Source organism: Schistocerca piceifrons, chromosome X (genome assembly GCF_021461385.2).
Source record: "Schistocerca piceifrons isolate TAMUIC-IGC-003096 chromosome X, iqSchPice1.1, whole genome shotgun sequence".
Classification (NCBI taxonomy): Eukaryota; Metazoa; Arthropoda; class Insecta; order Orthoptera; family Acrididae; genus Schistocerca; species Schistocerca piceifrons.
This window is the reverse complement of record NC_060149.1, coordinates 881,295,903-881,318,625: the sequence shown is the minus strand read 5'-3', so window position 1 is coordinate 881,318,625 and position 22,723 is coordinate 881,295,903. Positions and strand designations below refer to the sequence as shown.

Sequence of the window (22,723 nt, the reverse complement as noted above, 5' to 3'; positions counted from 1 at the left end):
TATTGGCATTCTCGTTGGCTCATCGTGATAGATGCATTTAGTAATTTTCCGTTTGTTGTGCCCATGCAGTCTACAACGTCTGCACGAACTATACAGGCGTTGACTTCAATTTTTTGTATTGAGGGTCTTCCAGAAGTTTTAGTGTCTGACAATGGTCCACAATTTACCTCTGCTGAATTTGAAAGTTTTTGTTCTGCCAATGGCATTCGCCATGTTCTTACTCCGCCGTTCCACCCTCAATCGAATGGTGCAGCGGAACGTTTTGTACGCACATTCAAGGATCATATGGACCGCCTTCATGCTACGCATTCTCGTCAGCAGGCCCTCATCACGTTCCTGTCGTCGTACTGGACCACGCCGCGCGACAGCCCTTCGCCTGCGGAGCTTCTCCACGGCCGTCGTCATCGCACCCTACTACGGTTGTTGCACCCCCCGGATCAACCCGCCGCTTCTGAGCATCGCACGCGTTTTCAGCGCAACGACGCCGTTTTTTTCAGAGTTTATCACGGTCGCCGTCGTTGGGTTGGGAACGTGGTACCGTGATAAGTGTCCAGGGTCGCGGTTTTTATACTGTTCAAGGTGCTACTGGGGTGCACAGGAGGCATCAGAACCAGTTGCGTCGCGCTGGCCGCCCGGATTCTGCCGCTCGTTCTTTGTCCACAGATTTGGTCCGCGGCGGGTTCCAGCCGCGCCTTCCGACTTCGCTGCCGCCCCCAGGGCAGCAGCAGCAGCCGTCGCCGCTACCACGCCGACAGCCCGTCCCGTTGATGCCTCCGCGGTCCCTCTTCAGTCGCCACCGCCTTCGGAGCTGATGGAAGTCGACCCCTCAGCCAAGCCGCCTCCCCAAGCGGTGGCTGTGCAGCCTGTCCTGCAGCCGCTTTCCTTGGGCACCCCCAAGGAGTATGACACCGCAGTGCCTTGTCCGGCGCCCACTCAGCAGCCGTCGCCGCAGCGTCGGGAGACGCTGCCTCTCTTCATGGTTCCCGACGCCCCGTCGCGTCCAGTACCAGAAGCTGCGCCCATGGTCACAGGCGTGCACCCTGACCTCGGTTTTCAGTCGGTGTTTCCCGAGGCCCCGCGCAGCCAATGCTGGGCTGCGGACCGAGGACTGCCACCGACAACAGTCTCCGCCCCGGTCTCTTCTGCTACGCCTGCGGCCAGACCCCTCCCCCGTCGTCGACGCTCGCCACGTCATTACTCAACGAAGGTGCGGCGATTTGGGGGGGGAGGAGTGTTATATCCTAGCCAGTAATGCCACCCGAGCCCGCTGCCAAAAGGTTGGCAGCATCAAAGTCCAGACACCGTCCGCATAAGCAGCGCCAGCGAGACAGGAAATCGCCACAAGTCTGCGCGCGCCACCGCTGCCTTCTGGGTTCTTAAGCGCTGGAGTCGCGAGCGCTAGGACAGTTCTGTATTCGCCGCTCAGTTGTATACTCGCCACCGAATTGTGTACTTGCTAGTCAGTTGTGTGTTCATCGCAGCAGAGTTGTTGTTTGTCGTCAGCCGACGCTGGCCTAGCCGCTCCGACTCGAACTAGACAGATCTCTGTAGACACGGAGCTCACTACTGTGTTTCTGTATCTTCGTTAATAAAGATAAGTACCGACTTTTATTTAATCAGAGTGTTTGGGTTTTCATCTTTCTGTTCACTGTTCCAGCGGACCAGTCGGCCCGCTATTAAAAGCGTGGCGGTGACTTCGTAAGCCGTTTCTACAGCGAATTGTTTGTCGCTACGAACACCGCCACAAAACTTACAAACGCTGCTGGTAACGGAAATTAGACGACAGCTGGGAAGAAGGGATTTATCTTTACCAGACTTAGGTAGGGGAACAATAATAGCTTCACGCCAAAGCTTGGGAAATACACTGTCAGCCAAAATACGGTTGTGGGTATCGAGGAGAAAGCGTTTTCCTGCAGGAGGAAGATTCTGCAGCATAAGGACGCGGATAGTATCGGGCCCAGGAACAGAAGACCTGGATGAGGAGAGAGCATGTTCGAATTCCCCCATAGTAAAAGGAGTATTGTAGCATTCACGATTCAATGTGAGAAAAGAGATTGCATGAGCCGCCTCCGCCTGTTTCCGAGGAAGGAAGGCAGGATGGTAGTGGGTGGAGCTTGAAACCACCTCAAAGTACTGACCCAAAGCGTTGGAAACATCTACAAGGTCGACTATGACGTTTCCAGCCACAGTCAGACCAGGGATCGGGGAGTGGGCGGTAGTCCCAGAAAGCCGATGCAGGCAACCTCAAACGAGAGAGGACGGAGTAAAACTGTTGAGCGAGCTGATGAAGGAAACCCAGCATGCTTTCTTGCTTTCCTTAATAGTGCAGTGGCACTGCACACATAGTTGTTTGTAGCAGATGCAGTTCATTAACGTAGGATGACAGTGAAAGACACGAAGCGCACATCGTCGTACACAAATAGCATTGCCGCACTCCAAAGTCCACCAAGGGACTGAAACTGGGACCTCACGGTAAGAAGTAGTAGTACAAGGGATAGAGGATTCGGCAGCCGAGAGAATAACATCCACAAGGTGCTCGATCTGATCATTACAGCTGGGAAACGGCTGTTCGCCAAAGATTGCCAAGGAGGAATATAGCCTCCAGTCAGTGAGAGAGAATTTCCAATGAGCGGGCCGCTGTGGTGGGGTATGACTGTACAGGCGAGTCACACAAGGGAAGTGGTCACTTGAGTAAGTATCGGAAAGAGCACACCACTCGAGACATCGAGCGAGCTGGGCAGAGCAGATCGAGAGGTCTAAGTGAGAATAAGCGTGCATGGAATCAGAGAGAAATGTGGCTTCGCTGGTGTTGAAACACACAAGATTGAGATGATTAAGAAGATCCACCAAAAGTGAACCTCTCAGGCAGGCAACAGGCAAGCCCCAAAGAGGATGATGGGCATTGGTGTCACCGAGAAGTAGAAAGGGTGGAGGAAGCTGAGCAATAAGGTGCATCAGGTCTGCCCTAGTGACAGCAGAAGACGAAGGGATATAAATTGTGCAGAGGGAGAAGGTTAATTCAGGATGGAAAACAACTGCTTGCAGGTGTGTGTGCAAGGGGATAGGACGATAACAAACATCATCTCGTAGAAGCAGCATGACCCCACCATGAGCAGGAATCCCCACCCTAAGTGGAAGGTCCATCTGGAGCAAAGTAAAATGAGGGAGAGCAAAATGGTCTTGAAGACGAAGCTTGGTTTCTTGGAGACAGATGACGAGTGGACATTACGGTTGCAGGAGCAGCTGGAGATCCACCCTATTAGACCAAAGGCCACAGATATTCCATTGTAAAAGGGCCATAAAATTTAGGATGAGCTGTCAAGGGAGGACGGCCACAGGAATCCACAGGTGGAGGATCTTCATCTGTCAATCAGTGGGATCAACGGAGCTTCCCCGGTGTCGGTCAGTTGAAAAGGACCGACGAGTCGAAGAGGGCCGGCGAGTCGGAGAGGGGGAAGACTGTTTGCTTTTGGATGATTGTTTTGGCTTTTGACGATTGGCAGAAGAGCCAGACGGCTGCGAACTTGAGGTACGCAAAAATCTTCCCGGGAATAATCCTTTTTGAATTGATGGTTCGCTGGCTGCGTTGCAACCATCTTCGCCAGTGAGGGCGAAGAACAGGTAGCAGAATCTACTGACCGGGAAGTGGGAGAAGCAATATCAGCTTGAAGGCGAGGCGACTTTGCCACCATTGAGCTGAACTGTAAGTCACAAGTTTGCGTAGCCACATTTTTTGTGGGACGGGGAGAGGTTAACACGGTGCTGTAGCTTCCAGACGAAGGGACATTCGGTTTACGGCTCGCCAATAGTTTCCAGGCAACAGGAAAAGGTACCTTATCCTTCACTCTTATCTCCTGAACAGCTTGCTTGTCTTGATAGACGGGACAAGAACAAGAAGAAGCAGCATGTACTCCATGACAATTAATGCAGCGGGGGGAAGGAGGTGGACAGGCACCCTTGTGTGCATCCCTGTTACAAGTGACACATTTGGCCGTGCTTTTACATGATGTTCTGCTATGACTGAACTGGTGGCAGTTGTAACACCTCAATGGATTGGGAATGTATGGGTGCACAGAGATGACTTCATAGCCTGCCTTGATCTTGGTAGGAAGTGTTAACCAATCTGAAGTCAGGAATAATGTGCGAGTGAGCACCAAATCGGCATCTTCCTTCTTCATAACTCTAAGAACAGCAGTAACGCTCTGATCCGATAGATAATTAGTCATTTCGTCCTATGTCAAGCCATCCAACAGCTGGGTGTAGATAACACTGCGGGATGAGTTAAGTGTCCTGTGAGCCTCCACTTTTATAGGATATTCGTGGAGTGTTTGGGCCTTGAGTAGTTCCTGGGCCTGGAAGCACTATCAATTTCCAAAAGCAGCATTCCATTGCGGAGACGACAGCATGACTTCGCAGGGCTGGCGATGCCATCCACGCCTTTCTGTATAACAAAGGGGTTTACAGAAGCAAAAGTCTGGTTTTCATCTAAACGTGAGACTACTGGATACTGAGACACAACAGGAAGAGACATTGAGGCAGGAGCCTCATTCCACTTTCGTTTATGGGAAACACTCGGAGAAAGAGAATGAAAATCAGTCATTGGGAAGAAGTCCCCCACGATTGCCAGCGTCTCTGATGGGGCGGTCCTTCCAGCAGGGGCCCTCCAAAGGTGATTGTCCACACCTTAGGTCACACCTCCCGAACGACAGACGGAGAGACCAACTGGCAGAGGAGGAAGGTAACAGCTCAGACAATCACCCCTCCCTTGGCCTGGCCGCTACCAGGGGGTACATGCGGGCCCTACATGCCAACCCGGGGGAAGGGAATTACCCGTTACCCAGTCTCCTGCTACGTGTCAAATGCGTGGGTGGCCGTCAGGCACACACAGGGAGGAGAAGAAAAGATAAGAAAGAAAGGAAGGATGGCCTCAAACGCTGCAGCGGAGGAAAAGGAGAGCAGAACAAGGGAATGAAGGGACAGGGAAATGAAGGGACAGGGAAATGAAGGGACAGGGAAATGAAGGGACAGGGAAATGAAGGGACAGGGAAATGAAGGGACAGGGAAATGAAGGGACTGGGAAAGAGAGGAACAGGGAAAGAGCGATACAGGGAAAGAGCGATACAGGGAAAGAGCGATACAGGGAAAGAGCGATACAGGGAAAGAGCGATACAGGGAAAGAGCAGTGCAAGAGAGAAGAGACCTACAAGTAAACCAACACAAATGAGCTTCAAGAGCCCATGGAGGCACGAGTCATCTCCCAAAGAGAGGGGAAAAGGACAGAAGAAGAGGAGACAAGCAGCATTGAAAGAGAAGCAGTGCTGCAAGGGCTGGGGCCCCATGGTCCCCAGGCACGCACTCACCAAAGAGCAGTGAGCCCCCTGGGGGGCCTCTCAACTGATACCCCTCCACTATGGTTGCACTACGATACAGCTATCTGTATCGCTGAGGCATCCAAGCCCCCCCCCCCCCCCCCCCCCCCCCCCCCACCAACAGCAAGGTCCATGGTTCATGGGGGTGCATTGACTTAGATGCTTCAATGTTTTTACTGCCATAGATCTTAATAAGTGACATAAATTTGAACTTGATACACCAGCCCATTCGTGAGAAAAAAGGTTTTTAACTGGTGGACAGACATACGGACAACGAAGTGATCCTATAAGGTTTCTGTTTTTGCCGAGTGAGGTACAGAACCCTAAAAAAAAAACTTTACTGTGAAATAAAAACCAACAATAACTGAAACATAGGCTCCCTGTTTGAATGTGTACATGTATAAAATTAAAATATGCTACTGGCTAACATTCATTGCCATGTTGCTCCACCCTAAGTATTGTAACATGCTTGGATCGTCAGTGGCACGCCTGAATGTAACCTGTGGTCTAGGGGTAGCATCTTTGATTCATAATCAAAACGTCTTCGGTCCCGGGTTCGATCCCCACCACTGCCTAAATTTTGATAAATAATCAGCATTGGTGGCTGAAGACTTCCGGCATAAGAAGTCAGCCTCATTCTGCCAACGGCCTTGTCAAAGAGGGCGGAGGAGCGGACAGAGGTTCAGGGCACTCTCTTGTCCTAGGGGTGGGAAATTGCCCCTAAAGGCGGAAGAATTGGCAATGATCAACGACATGAGGATGCAGAAGGCAATGGAAACCACTGCATTAAAGACACGTAACGTGAATCCACAGGACATGTGGCCTGTATTTGAAGAAGTGTCATGATGATCTCTCCATTGGCAAAAGATTTCGGAATAGTCCCCCATTCAGATCTCCGGGAAGGGACTGCCAAGGGGGAGGTTACCATGAGAAAAAGATTGAATAATCTACGAAAGGATAACGTTCTACGAGTCGGGGCGTGGAATGTCAGAAGCTTGAACGTGGTAGGGAAACTAGAAAATCTGAAAAGGGAAATGCAAAGGCTCAATCTAGATATAGTAGGGGTCAGTGAAGTGAAGTGGAAGGAAGATAAGGATTTCTGGTCAGATGAGTATCGAATAATATCAACAGCAGCAGAAAATGGTATAACAGGTGTAGGATTCGTTATGAATAGGAAGGTAGAGCAGAGGGTGTGTTACTGTGAACAGTTCAGTGACCGGTTTGTTCTAATCAGAATCGACAACAGACCAACACCGACAACGATAGTTCAGGTATACATGCCTACGTCGCAAGTTGAAGATGAACAGATAGAGAAAGTGTATGAGGATATTGAAAGGGTAATGCAGTATGTAAAGGGGGACGAAAATCTAATAGTCATGGGCAACTGGAATGCAGTTGTAGGGGAAGGAGTAGAAGAAAAGGTTACAGGAGAATATGGACTTGGGACAAGGAATGAAAGAGGAGAAAGACTAATTGAGTTCTGTAACAAGTTTCAGCTAGTAATAGCGAATACCGTGTTCAAGAATCACAAGAGGAGGAGGTATACTTGGAAAAGGCCGGGAGATACGGGAAGATTTCAATTAGATTACATCATGGTCAGACAGAGATTTCGAAATCAGATCACAATATAGTAGTGATGAAGAGTAGGCTGAAGTTCAAGACATTAGCCAGGAAGAATCAATACGCAAAGAAGTGGGATACGGAAGTACTAAGGAATGACGAGATACGTTTGAAGTTCTCTAACGCTATAGATACAGCAATAAGGAATAGCACAGTAGGCAGTACAGTTGAAGAGGAATGGACATCTCTGAAAAGGGCCATCACAGAAGTTGGGAAGGAAAACAAAGGTACAAAGAAGGTAGCTGCGAAGAAACCATGGGTAACAGAAGAAATACTTAGTCGATTGATGAAAGGAGGAAGTACAAACATGTTCCAAGAAAATCAGTAATACAGAAATACAAGTCGCTGAGGAATGAAATAAATAGGAAGTGCAGGGAAGCTAAGACGAAATGGCTGCAGGAAAAATGTGAAGACATCGAAAAAGATATGATTGTCGGAAGGACAGACTCAGCATACAGGAAAGTCAAAACAACCTTTGGTGACATTAAAAGCAACGGTGGTAACATTAAGAGTGCAACGGGAATTCCACTGTTAAATGCAGGTGAGAGAGCAGATAGGTGGAAAGAATACATTGAAAGCCTCTATGAGGGTAAAGATTTGTCTGATGTGATAGAAGAAGAAACAGGAGTCGATTTAGAAGAGATAGGGGATCCAGTATTAGAATCGGAATTTAAAAGAGCTTTGGAGGACTTAGGGTCAAATAAGGCAGAAGGGATAGATAACATTCCATCAGAATTTCTAAAATCATTGGGGGAAGTGGCAACAAAACGACTATTCACGTTGGTGTGTAGAATATACGAGTCTCGTGATATACCATCTGACTTTCGGAAAAGCATCATCCACACAATTCCGAAGACGGCAAGAGCTGACAAGTTCGAGAATTATCACACAATCAGCTTAACAGCTCATGCATCGAAGATGCTTACAAGAATAATATACAGAAGAATGGAAAAGAAAATTGAGAATGCGCTAGGTGACGATCAGTTTGGCTTTAGGAAAAGTAAAGGGACGAGAGAGGCAATTCTGACGTTACGGCTAATAATGGAAGCAAGGCTAAAGAAAAATCAAGACACTTTCATATGATTTGTCGACCTGGAAAAAGCGTTCGACAATATAAAATGGTGGAAGCTGTTCGAGATTCTGAAAAAAGTAGGGGTAAGCTACAGGGAGAGACGGGTCATATACAATATGTACAACAACCAAGAGGGAATAATAAGAGTGGACGATCAAGAACGAAGTGCTCGTATTAAGAAGGGTGTAAGACAAAGCTGTAGCCTTTCGCCCCTACTCTTCAATCTGTACATCAAGGAAGCAATGATGGAAATAAAAGGGAGGTTCAGGAGTGGAATTAAAATACAAGGTGAAAGGATATCAATGATACGATTCGCTGATGACATTGCTATCCTGAGTGAAAGTGAAGAAGAATTAAATGATCTGCTGAACGGAATGAACAGTCTAATGAGTACACAGTATGGTTTGAGAGTAAATCGGAGAAAGACGAAGGTAATGAGAAGTAGTATAAATGAGAACAGCGAGAAACTTAACATCAGGATTGATGGTCACGAAGTCAATGAAGTTAAGGAATTCTGCTACCTAGGCAGTAAAATAACCAATGACGGACGGAGCAAGGAGGACATCAAAAGCAGAATCGCTATGGCAAAAAAGGCATTTCTGGCCAAGAGAAGTCTACTAATATCAAATACCGGCCTTAATTTGAGGAAGAAATTTCTGAGGATGTACGTCTTGAGTACAGTATTGTATGGTAGTGAAACATGGACTGTGGGAAAACTGGAACAGAAGAGAATCGAAGCATTTGAGATGTGGTGTTATAGACGAATGTTGAAAATTAGGTGGACTGATAAGGTAAGGAATGACGAGGTTCTACGCAGAATCGGAGAGGAAAGGAATATGTGGAAAACACTGATAAGGAGAAGGGACAGGATGACAGGACATCTGCTAAGACATGAGGGAATGACTTCCATGGTACTAGAGGGAGCTGTAGAGGGCAAAAACTGTAGAGGAAAACAGAGATTGGAATACGTCAAGCAAATAATTGAGGACGTAGGTTGCAAGTGCTACTCTGAGATGAAGAGGTTAGCACAGGAAAGGAATTCGAGGCGGGCCGCATAAAACCAGTCAGTAGACTGATGACAAAAAAAGAAAAAAAAGGAGGGTTCCTGCAAGAACTTACTGTAAGTTTCAATTGGTCCTAAGAATGCTTAATCGAATTCCTGTTTGCAGATACCACAGGACGTGCCACTCAGTTGACTACTGCTTGTCCCCAAGTCCCCACTCCCCCTCCATGAAACTGTCCCTTCTCCTCCCCCTCTACCCATGCTCCGCCTCTGAAGGAAGGTGTCGCTGAGGTGTGAACGACGTGGTCATCCATTATTGTCTTCTCTAAAGCTGAACTTGTCACCAAAATGTTGACTATGGAGTTAGACAACTGGTTTGAGGATTTTGTCGCAATACTGCATAGCTTTCACATTAATTTCATCAGCAAGGAGAGGCTTCTCAAATCCATACATTGTACATGATTGACTGACATCCCTGCTAAACCCAATGGTAGCCTTGAGATATGCAATGGTTCCTCACTGCCTCCACATTCTACCACAGCAATCATTCTCCTACATCGATCATCAGTGAAGACAGCCAAACATACTGATCCAATTTCCACTCCATGTTCCCTTGCCCACTTTCTTCACACACCACTGAACTGCAGGTTTTTTCCCTTTTGCTCATAATGGATGCCTAGAAGCCTAACTTATGATGGGGAGACAGTATCTTACTGTCCAGAGTCAACACCAGTACACAGCTCCGTTGCATGTCTTCATGGAACACATCAGCCCTACATCTACCCTCGATTTGTTGGCAGAAACACATGTTCAAAGCCGGTGGCAGACAGAAAACATCTTCCGAAATTGTACTAAATGCTTTCTCTGAGAATTACTTTGAACAATTAGTTTATGGGCCCACACGAATTGTAAATGGTTGCGAAAACACACTTCACCTCTTAGCCACAAATAATCCTGATCTAATAGAGAGCGTCACAACGGATACAGAGGCTAGTGAACACAGGGTCATTTAAGCGAGGCTCAAAACCATATCAACAAAAACCACTAAAAATAAACGCAAAATGTATCTATTATAGCAGCAGATAAAAATTCGCTTGATGCCTTCCTTTAAGAGAGAGTCTCCATTCTTTCCAAGCCAATTATGTAAGTGTAGGCCAGATATGGCTCAAATTCAAAGACACAGTATCAGCAGCAATAGATAGATTCATACCGCATAAGTTAATAAGAGACGGGACCTATCCACCATGGTACACAAAACATGTCAGAACACCGCTGCAGAAGCAATAAAAAAAGCATGCCAAATTCAGAAGAACACAAAATTCCCAAGACTGGCTAAGTTTCATGGAAGCTCGTAATTTAATGCGGACGTCGGTGCGAGATGCTTTTAATAGTTTCCACAATGAAACATTGTCTCAAAATACGGTAGAAAACACTAGGAGATTCTGGTCATATGTAAAGTACACCAGTGGTATAAAACAGTCAATATCGTCACTGTGCGATAGCGATGGAAATGTTACCGACGATGGTGCCACTAAAGTGGACTTACTAAATACAGTGTTGCGTATTTCCTTCATGAAAGAAAACAAAGTAAATATTACAGAATTCGAAACCATAACAGCTGTTAGGATGAGTGACATAAAAGCAGATATCTTAGGTGTTGTGAAACAACTCAAATCACTTAAGAATGGCAACTCTTTCGGTCCAGATGGTATACCAATCAGGTTCCTTTCAGAGTACACAGACACAATAGTGCCTTTCTTAGGAATCATATTGTCACGTAGAAGACGGTGTAATTAGATGTATGACGAACACTAACTTCACTAAACGAATATTTATTCAGAACTTGCACATACAAGAAGAGTGCAGAGTGAACTGCCTCCGACCAGAACACATACGGTACAGGGTTATTACAAATGATTGAAGCGATTTCACAGCTCTACAATAACTTTATTATTTGAGATATTTTCACAATGCTTTGCACACACATACAAAAACTCAAAAAGTTTTTTTAGGCATTCACAAATGTTCGATATGTGCCCCTTTAGTGATTCGGCAGAGATCAAGCCGATAATCAAGTTCCTCCCACACTCGGCGCAGCATGTAGCCATCAATGAGTTCGAAAGCATTGTTGATGCGAGCTCGCAGTTCTGGCACGTTTCTTGGTAGAGGAGGTTTAAACACTGAATCTTTCACATCACTATGCGTGAAACTTGCCCGCACGCGTTCAACCGTTTCTTCGCTCACTGCAGGCCGACCCGTTGATTTCCCCTTACAGAGGCATCCAGAAGCTCTAAACTGTGCATACCATCGCTGAATGGAGTTAGCAGTTGGTGGATCTTTGTTGAACTTCGTCCTGAAGTGTCGTTGCACTGTTATGACTGACTGATGTGAGTGCATTTCAAGCACTACATACGCTTTCTCGGCTCCTGTTGCCATTTTGTCTCACTGCGCTCTGGCGGCAGAAACCTGAAGTGCGGCTTCAGCCGAACAAAACTTTATGAGTTTTTCTACCTATCTGTAGTGGGTCGTGACCATATGTCAATGAATGGAGCTACAGTGAATTTATGAAATCGCTTCAATCATTTGTAATAGCCCTGTATATATACAGCTACAGAACATTCCAGTACAATGATTCTTGACATTTGTGGATACTTCTGGAATATACTGGAACCGAATATAGAAATTAAAATTGTACAGTCCAGGTGAGTTTTGAACTCATGAACCTCCATGCAACAGTTCAGTATCATAACCACTACACCACAGTGCTGCTCAGCTTCTTCTGCAAGAATATACAACCACTCACTTGACGAAAGGTCTGTTCCTAAAGACTGGAAAGTAGCACAAGTCACACCAATATACAAGAAAGGAAATAGGAGTAACCCATTGAATTACAGACCCATATCACTGACCTCGATTTGAAGTAGGATTTTGAAGCATATACTGTACGCAAGCATTATAAATCACCTTGAAGAAAATGACTTATTGATACATAACCAACACAGTATCAGAAAATATCATTTATTCCCATGAAGTAATGAGTGCTGTTGACAAGGGATCTCAGATCAATTCCATATGCCTAGATTTCCAGAAGGCTTTTGATACCGTTCCTCACAAGCGACTATTAATCAAATTGTGTGCATATGGAGTATCATCTCAGTTGTGTGATTGGATTTGTGATTTCCTCTCAGAGAGGTCACAGTTCGTAGTGATAGACAGTAAATCATCGAGTAGAACACAAGTGATATCTGACGTTCCACAATGTAGTGTCATAGGCCCTCTGCTGTTCCTGATTTACATAAATGATCTAGGTGATAATCTGAGCAGCCCCCTTAGACTGTTTGCAGATGACGCTGTAATTTACCGTCCAGTAAAAATCATCAGATGATCAATTCCAATTACAAAAAGATCTAGAGAGAATTTATGTATGGTGCAAAAAGTGGCAATTGGCACTAAATAAAGAAAAGTGTGAGGTCATCCACATGGGTACTAAAAGAAATCCAATAAATTTTGGGTATACAATAAATCACACAAATTTAAGGGCTGTCAATCCGACTAAATACCTAGGAATTACAATTACGAGCAACTTAAATTGGAAAGACCACACAGATGATATTGTGAGGAAGGTGAAACAAAGACTGCACTTTGTTGGCAGATCGCTTAGAAGATGTGACAAACCCACTAAAGAGACAGCCTACATTATGCTTGTCCGTACTCTGCTGGAATATTGCTGCACAGTGTGGGATCCTTCCAGGCAGGATTTACTGAGGGCATCGAAAAAGTGCAAAGAAGGGCAGCCCGTTACATGTTATCGCGCAATAAGAGTGAGAGTGTCACTGATATGATATGTGAGTTGGGGTGGCAGTCACTGAAACAAAGGTGGTTTCCTTTGCGGTGAGATCTATTTACGAAATTTCAGTCACCAACTTTCTCTTCTGAATGCAAAAATACGTAGGGAGAAATGGTCATCATAATAAAATAAGAGACACCAGAGCTCGAACGGAAAGATTTAGGTGTTCCTTTTTCCCACACGCCATTCGAGAGTGGAATGGTAGAGAAGTAGTATGAAAATGGTTTGATGAACCCTCTGCCAGGCACTTAAGTGTGAATTGCAGAGTAACGATGTAGATGAACTGCAGGTAGCAGTCATCACCTGGTGTCTTGGACCACTGGCACCAATATGACATGCATCTTCAATGTTTCGTATTTCACGATAGCAGTTTAATGTTCAAAAGAAAGTGCTTTAGAGCATGCTAATTCGGTGGGCAACTTCCCGCACCGACAACCCTTCTTGCCATAAAGTGACAACATGTGCAAGGTCAATCCTTGAAATGACTCCGCGAGGCATGTTGACAGACTGAATAGTGCACGCAACTGCACTGTCCTGTTGTAATGAGGAGCATGGTGTGCTCTACTGACTGCACTGTGAATGCAAGTGTGCTTTTACCTCCTTTATACAGATGGCTGCATGTAGCAACTGCCTGTAGTCAAAATAGTATTAAGAAATACGTTTCCAATTAGAAAAACACAGACTATGCAAGTCATGGGGGTGGTGTAGAACATTTTTGAGCAGTTTATGCATAGGATGATAATATGAACAACTTAACTTGCAATCCCCAATAGTTTACTAACGGCTCGAACTACTGAATGAAAATCTACAGCAAATGACAGCATGCAAAGGTGCTAGTAATTTTTTGTATTGTGCACATGGTAACGGGGTGAATCATGTAACTCAGACAACCCAAATATGAAAAGAGTTAAGCACTCGACACATATTCGAGATGTTGAGTGGATGACAGGCACATAAAAAAAAAAAATTAAAATTTTAGTTAAGCTTCAGAACGATGTTATTCCTCGAAACTACAACAGTGGCACACACACACACACACACACACACACACACACACACACTGACACAACCCTTCAGCTTGACTGGGCTCTCATTGTCTGTAGTCAGCATATCTAATATGACAAATATACAGGAATCTATTAAGCGATTAGAAGAATGGTCACTTTTAATAATTAAAGTAATGAACACATTAAGGTATAATGACAAATAAATTTTATGCTAGTGTTATTTTGTCTGGCATATAACAGAAAATAAGATGGCTGGTTTTTCTTACCATCTTACTGTACAGGCAGTATTTGAATCATACAAGTTAAAAAATTCAAAACATTTATACTTACCGTAATATTGAAGCATGAAGATTTATTGTGGAGAAGAGCTATATAATTTCCTAGAGACCATGCAGGGCAACATTTTTCATCTGAAACTTTTTCACATAGTTTTTCAAACTCTTCGCCTTCAGTAAGTCGCTTCTCAATTTGGCACATAGATAGAATTGATTCCCAGTTAAACAAGCCACTCTCACCCAATGAGCTGAGTACAACCCGTGAGAATTCAATATCTGTAATAGACAGAACATTGTGCAATTGTGTAATAAAGATATGAAAATTTTACAATAGTAATGAGTGAAGTCCTTCTAAAATATTTCCAGGAATTTGTAATACATATAAAATTAATTTTAAATTCAAACTAAAGCTAATAATTTATTCTGAACATGTATGCATGTTTTGCTCTTCCTTGGTATGACGTTAAGATATTCACCTCTTACTGTGTGGTAAGGTAACACATAATCATTGCTTAAATATTAAGGGATACCACTGTGAAACAATATAAAGTGAAATATCCATTCAAAATCTGTTATTGCAGAGTCTAAACATGGCATTCTTTAATTTGCTGAAAAAATCTGTAAAAGTGTAACATAAGACTGTCATAAGAACTATTATGGAACACTGCTTGTCTGTTTGAGATCCTCATCCTGTTGACACAAACAAAAAGGTCACAGAAATCCAGAAACTTTCTGTCAGATTTTTAACCAGCTGGCATCTTTCACACAAAAGTGTTAATAAATGTACTCACAGGAATTAAAATAGAACCACTGAAGGAAAACTAATATTCTCCTCATGAAATCCTGTTGGCTCTATTTAAAGATTTCAGACACACTGTGAAACAACTGTTGGGTCTCCACCAAATACAGATTATATGAACAAGGCATTAAAAAATAGGATGCTTAGAGTGACAACAAGAGAGTCATTTATTCTTCAATCTACATTTCAATCAAACACAGAAAAAGAGCAAATAACAATGGTACTTTGATACCACGCATCATGCACTGAACAGTGGCATTGGTTGTATGTGAAAAAGATTCAGACTTGCTTACCTGACCTAGCAACCCTGATTTGGGCCTGCCAAGATTTTACTAAATCAAATCAAGGATAAAGTCAATATAGTTCTTACTTGTAGGGCTTGATAAAAGCCTTCCCTAGATTTATCCATTATTAAGCCCTGTACAATGAAATTCTTATGTAAAGATGTCTTCAACCCAAAAGTTGATCTGTAGTTGCAGATGCAGAGCCCAGCGAATGTGCTAGCAGCAACTGCAGTGGTTTTCATTTGTTGCATATGATTTAGTATAGCTTTTGTCTCACATGCTTCTGTGAATTGAATTCTATCTGTGTATTTTGCTCTGTTCATTAGTTTATACCAACTTATCCTAAGTTTTTGTGTAAATTTTTGTGCATCTGCATTGTGAGAAATAACCATGGAGTTTAGTAAAAACCAGAAGTAGTGTAGCAGCAGAACCTTGGATTGCACCCAGCAACTCCTTTGGTTAGTGTTACATTACTTGCAAACCGCTCAAGTCTGATCACTTACTATTGCAGCTACGAAGAAATTAAAGGCACTCAAAACAGCTTGCAAAGCTGAAACTGAATATTCTCTAGCATTCAGCACTGCAGAAGTAATGACTGCCATAAAAGACATGAAATCAGGGAAAACCACAAGCTTTGATGGTGTTCATGCAGCATTCCTTTTGCACTGTGGCAATAATGTGAAAAAGTGGCTTGCTGCAAAAAGTCTTTGAAGATATAGCAGTTGGTCAGACAGGATTTATACCTAACAGCAGCTGCACAAATCAAGTCCTCTACCTAACAACCCTCATATAATTTGCCTTCCAGAATCAAACTATCAACCAATTTCACTCTTGCCGGTTTTTTCAAAAATATTTGAAAAGGTTGTGTTCAAGCATCCTCTTGATCATCTGACTGCAAATAATAAAACAATGGAAAATCCAGGACATACTGCAATAATATATTGTCAAAGTCACAGTTTCGGTTCCTTTAGGGTTCCGATACAGAGAAGGCTACTTACTTTTAGAATGAGAGTGTACATTCATTAGATAACAAATTAGAGGCTACTGGCATTTTCTTTCACCTGTCAAAAGCCTCTGACTGTGTTAATCACAGCATTCTCTTAAGTAAATTAGAATATTATGGTGTCACTGGTAGTGCTGCAAAATGGTTCGAGTCTTACCTAACAGGAAATAAAGGGTGTCGTCATGAAATACTTGTGCAGTAAGCAATCAGTCTTCATCTGACTGGAAATTTATTACATGTGGTGTTCCTCAAGGTTCCATCTTGGGTCCGCTGCATTTCCTGCGTATATTAATGACCTCTTATCTGTTATATTGCCAGATGCTTAGTTTGGGTTGTTTGTAGATGATACAAAAATTGCAATAAAAAGCAAATGATGTACAGATTTACAAATGGCTGCTAATCAAATTTTCACTGACATTAATAAATGGTTTAAAGGTAATTCACTGTCATTAAACTCTGGAAAGACCCACTATATACAGTTCAGAACCTGTATGAGATTTCCTTCCAGCATCTGTATAACGTACGAAGACATACAGATCGAAAATGTAGTCAGAGTTAAATTTCTGGGATTACAAATCAATAATAAATTCAGTTGGGTAGGAAATACCACAGAACTGCTGAAGTGCCTAAACAAGTCTGTATTTCCAATAAGAATGTTGTCAGATGTAGGAGACACAAATATAGAAAAACTTGCACACTTTGCTTACTCTCATTTTATTATGTCATATGGAATCATATTCTGTGGTAACTCGTCAAACTGAGTGAAAGTTTTTAGCATACAACAGCATGTAATAAGATTCATTTGTGATGTAGATTGAAGATCATCATGTCTCTATTTCCAACCAATAGCTCCCTAAGTAACTTCAATGCTAGGAATAAGAACAATCTACATAAAGGCCTAAAATCACTTAACTTGGTCCAAAAAAGGGGTCCAATAATCAGGAACATACATCTTCAACAAATTGTCAGCAACCATTAAAAATTTGGTTTCAGATAAAGCACAGTTTAAACAGCGTTCGAAAGAATTTTTGATAGGCAACTCCTACTTTATAGATAAATATCTTAACAGGGACCATTGACTAGCTCAAGTAAAAATGTCTGTTAGACTTCAGTTTTGATAGCACTTGGTCACAACAATCAATGGTAGATATTTTGTGTATGATAAATTTATTAAAAGTGGATAACTATGTTCCATTCTGACAGTGTATTAATTCTGTAAACATTAGCAGTTCCAGTTTACTGTAATGTATTCACATATTTTGACAATCTCCTGACAAATGATCAGGGTAGTGAGTATTATATTCAAAAGTTTTATATTTTTTATGTTCCACTTTCTGACTTGTTCCACACACATGAGAATCCCCTCATTTTTGGGTCTGTGGAACAAAAATGAATCTAATCTAATCCAACAGAAGTCATCAATCTTATCCATCCATCTGGCAGCTGCATATAACACTGCTTAGAGGCAAGGTGTCATATGGAAACTTCTGCAAGTCATTCCAAGATTCAAAGTTGGCTGTCTCGTCAGTGAAATGCAGCAATGGATTCACTCATGATCTGTTGTTGTTGTGGTCTTCAGTCCGGAAACTGGTTTGATGCATCTCTCCACGCTACTCTATCCTATGTAAGCTTCTTCATCTCTGAGTAACTACTGCAACCTACATCCATCTGAATCTTCTTAGTGTATTCATCCCTTGGTCTCCCTCTATGATTTTTGCCCTCCACACTTACCTCCAATACTAAATTGGTGATCCCTTGATGCCTCAGAATATGTCCTACCAACTGATCCCTTCTTCTAGTCAAGTTGTGCCACAAATTCCTCATCACCTCAATTCTATTCAGTACCTCCTCTTTAGTTACATGATCTACACATCTAATCTTCAATATTCATCTTTAGCACCACATTTCGAGAGCTTCTATTCTTTTCTTGTCTAAACTATTTATTGCCCATGTTTCACTTCCATACATGGCTACACTCCATACAAATACATTCATAAAACACTTCCCTACACTTAAATCTATACTTGATGTTAACAAATTTCTCTTCTGCAGAAATGCCTTTCTTGCCAAAGCTGGTTTACATTTTATATACTCTCTACTTCAACCATCAGCAGTTATCCTACTCCCCAAATAGTGAAACTCATCCTCCACCTTAAGTGTCCCATTTTCCAATTCCATTCCCTCAGCATCACCTGATTTAATGTGATTACATTCCATTAGCCTCATTTTGTTTTTGTTGATGTTCATCTTATATCCTCCTTTCAAGACACTGCCCATTCTGTTCAACTGTTCTTCCAGATGCCTCGCTGTCTCTGACAGAATTACAATGTCATCGGCAAACCTCAAATTTTTTATTTCTTCCCCATGGATTTTACTTCCTACTCCAAATTTTTCTTTCGTTTCCTTCACTGTTTGCTCAATATACAGATTGAATAACATCGGGGATAGGCTACAACCCTGTCTCACTCCCTTCCCAACCGCTGCTTCCCTTTCATGCCCCTCAACTCTTGTAACTGCTGTCTGGTTTCTGTACAAATTGTAAATAGCCCTTCGCTCCTTGTATTTCACCACTGCCACCATCAGAATTTGAAAGAGAGTATTCCAGTCAACATTGTCAAAAAGGTTTCTCTAAGTCTACAAATTCTAGAAACGTAGGTTTGCCTATCCTTAATCTTATCTTCTAAGATAAGTCGTAGGGTCAGTATAGCCTTGTGTGTTCCAAAATTTCTACAGAATCCAAACTGATCTTCCCCGAGGTCAGCTTCTACTAGTTTTTTCTTTCTTTTATAAAGAATTTGTCTCAGTATTCTGCAACTGTGACTCATTAAATTTATGGTTCAGTAACTTCCACACCTGTCAGCACCTGCTTTCTTTAGGATCGGAATTCTTATATTCTTCTGGAAGTCTCGGGGTATTTCGCCTGTCTCATACACCTTGCGCACCAGATGGTAGAGTTTTATCATGGTGGGCTCCCAAGGCTATCAGTAGTTCTGGTGGTTGTTGGTGGTTGTTGGGATGTTTAAGGGGGACTAAACAGCTAAGGTCATCAGTCCCCCATTCCAAAAACAGGCGAGACAAAGTCGCGGAGCAGATAAAACCCCAAGGGGGAGGAGACACGCCCCCCCCCCCCCCCCCCAGGCACTAAAGAACACAAATTAGGCAACGAAAACTACAGAAAAGAAGAGTACAGACGAACACAAGACAGAAAGAAACAGAAGAAAAGAAGATGGCCGGAGACTGGCTGACTGACCACAAGAACAAAAAAAGGGAAAGAGTCAACCATCCGACGACACACCAAAACAGTAACAAATATTGAGAGACGCGAGGACAAAAGACACAGAAAGGGAAAGGTGCAGGACCCCCCCCCTAAATGAACTATGAAAAGGACTACCACGGATAAAACGTAAAACATTGTCAGCCATGGAGGCATCGTCGCATAAAATCAAAGGCAAAGTGCCCGGGAGATTATAAGACTACCGGAGGGCGCGCAGTCTTAGACACTCCAATAAAATGTGGGCGGCCGTCAGCTGGGACCCACACCGACACAAGGGGGGATCCTCCAGACGCAAAAGATGGCCGTGCGTCAGGTAGGTATGGCCGATGCGCAGCCGACACAGGATTACAGAGTCCCTGCGAGAAGCCCGCAGGGAGGAGCGCCACACATCGGTCGTCTCCTTGACAGCCCGCAGTTTATTCGGGGCTGTCATGCCACGCCACTCAACAGACCACATCCCAAGCACCTTACGGCGCAACACCAGCTGCTGATCACGAGCGGTTAAGGCCAATCTCCAAAGCTGGGGCGCCGATCGCTCCTTTGGCCAGCCTGTCAACACGTTCGTTCCCTGGGATGCCAACGTGACCTGGCGTCCAAACAAAGACCACCGAACGACCAGAGCAGGTAATGGTGGAAACAGACTCCCGAATAGAGGAAACCAGGGGAGAAGAGGGATAGCAGCGGTCGATGGCCTGGAGGCTGCTCAGGGAGTCACTGCAGATGACGATGGACGTACCTGAGCAGGAACGCATACCGTATTTACTCGAATCTAAGCCGCACTCGAATCCAAGCCGCACTCGAATCCAAGCCGCACTCGAATCCAAGCCGCACTCGAATCCAAGCCGCACTCGAATCCAAGCCGCACCTAAAAAATGAGACTCGAAATAAAGGAAAACAAAATTTCCCGAATCTAAGCCGCACCTGAAATTTGCGACTCGAAATTCAAGGGGAGAGAAAAGTTTTAGACCGCACCTCCAAATCGAAACAAAGTTGGTCCATTGTAATATGAGACACAATTTACGTCGAATGAATGACGATACAGCGACAGTAGTTTGGTTCGAGTCGTAAGCTTAGCAGTTAAGCTTTACCAGGTAGCCATTGCTATGCGTCAGGTGCTCCGTCCGTATTTATACGAGTACCCTTCCTTTTTCACGTGCTCTGTCTGGTTTGAATCGATTGCTTATTTTGCTTTGATCTGATAAGTGCCGTTTTCGTTGTTATAGGTGTTCACGTCATCCTAAGCTGAAAATGCATTACTGTACTGTGTCATGCATTGTTTGTCGCATTCTGATAGTGCGTGTTTACGGCCTGTCGCCGCTCGCGGCACGGCTTGCTTTTGTGCGCGCTACCGCCGCTTAAGAAAGAGAGGAATCGTCTCATTAGCGAAACAATGGCAAGAGACTGCTATTTGTTGTTACTTACACTGCTGCTTTCTTTGATAATGATCAACAAGAACCAAATAATAGACCGCGTATGATAGAACATGTTCTGAACGAGAGTTCGGCGACAATTTTTCTCCATTTGAAAATCTTTGCGGCCGCTTCTTTAGTACATCAAATTCTGCACAGAAATTAGAGTCATCTTAGATTTAAAAATCTAGTCAGTTGCCGTGCTTCATTTCTGACTGTATCACATTAGGCATAAGAATAATACGAATGTAAACATGACACGATACGTATATTCTTCCGCGTTTGCTGTTGTCTCACTCTAGTTTCGTAGTTTATTAGGCAGACAGGATTTAAATGAGATAGCAGCAAACGCGAAAGAATACATGGCAAAATGTTTATATTCGATTATTCTTATGGTGAAGAGAATACTGCATGTGATTCACATTTCATCAGGTTCCTATTAGCAACCATCTCTTCTCACTGGTAGGAAAAAATTCAGAACGTAGAGTTGGCCATATTGACAAACATCCTAAACAGTCTTGCCAGTCAGATTTTCGTAGTACATTGAAATTCTGCTACATTCGAAGATGAACAATACGGAATTTGTATTTACTTTGTTGGAAAATGTATGAAAATGCAGTGGTCTAAACTCGGGGCGGAGAAAAAAAAAGCTCGTCTTCCACCTTTTTTTTTTTTTTTCTTTTTTTTTAATTTATTTACTGACGCAGAGTTTTTGGCGAAAGTATTTATCTTTGTGCCTACACAGCATACCTGTGTAGCGCTACGTATATTGGACAGCAGAAGTTATAGGTGTAGTGGCACCTACCAACATTTTTCTGAACTTCGCTTGCTTTGCACTCGATTCTAAGCCGCAGGCGGTTTTTTGGATTACAAAAATCGGAAAAAAAGTGCGGCTTAGATTTGAGTAAATACGGTATGCTCAAGAGCGCGCAATATGGCCACCAGCTCTGCAGTAAAAATACTGCAGCCAGCCGGCAAGGAGCGCTGTTCAACATGGGCAGCGTGAGCAAAAGCGTAGGCAGTGCGACCAACAACCAGGGAACCATCAGTGTAGACAGGCTCACAGCCCGGAAATGAGGCGAGGAGCGCAAGAAAACGGCGACGGAGGGCCACAGGCGGAACCGAGTCCTTGGGTCCCTGTGCCAAGTCCAGACAGACGGACGGCCAGGGCAAACACCAGGGAGGCGTAGGTGCACGGATCCGGAAGGAAGGCAGAAGAGGGAATGACCCTAGTTCGGACAGCAGGGACTGAACGCGGACAGCTATGGAAAGCCCAGACCTAGGTCGCCGTTCGGGCAGATGGAGGACCACGGCAAGGAAAAGCAAGCGATGACTTGGATGGCCGGGTGAGCAATGCACGTGGACAGCATAGTCGGCGAGCAGTCGATGGCGGCGAATCCGCAGCGGGGGAACCCCGGCCTCCACCAGTAGACTATCCACGGGGCTCGTACGGAAAGCGCCAGTTGCAAGCCGAACCCCACAGTGGTGTATGGGGTCTAATGACTTCAACACTGAGGGTGATGCAGACCCATAGGCCAGGCTCCCATAATCTAGCCGGGACTGCACAAGGGCTCCGTACAATCGCAGCAGCATGCAGCGATCTGCACCCCAAGACGTGTGGCTAAGGCAGCGGAGGGTGTTGAGGTACCGCCAGCAGTTTTGCTTCAGCTGAGTAAGATGAGGAACCCACGTGAGCCGGGCATCAAACACGAGTCCTAAGAAGCGGCAAGTCTCCACCACTTCAAGCAGGTGGCCGTCGAG

General features: G+C 44.1%; 1 protein-coding gene across 2 annotated transcripts in view; it reads right to left on the bottom strand.

Moving 5' to 3' along the window:
* LOC124721699 (protein dispatched) overlaps nt 1-22,723 on the bottom strand; it is a 215,975-nt gene that overhangs the window by 70,238 nt on the left and 123,014 nt on the right. For both annotated transcript variants that reach the window (XM_047246785.1, XM_047246786.1), the window contains one exon: nt 14,249-14,469. In XM_047246785.1, coding sequence (XP_047102741.1) covers nt 14,249-14,469 — 221 coding nt within the window. The remainder of the gene's footprint in view (nt 1-14,248; nt 14,470-22,723) is intronic.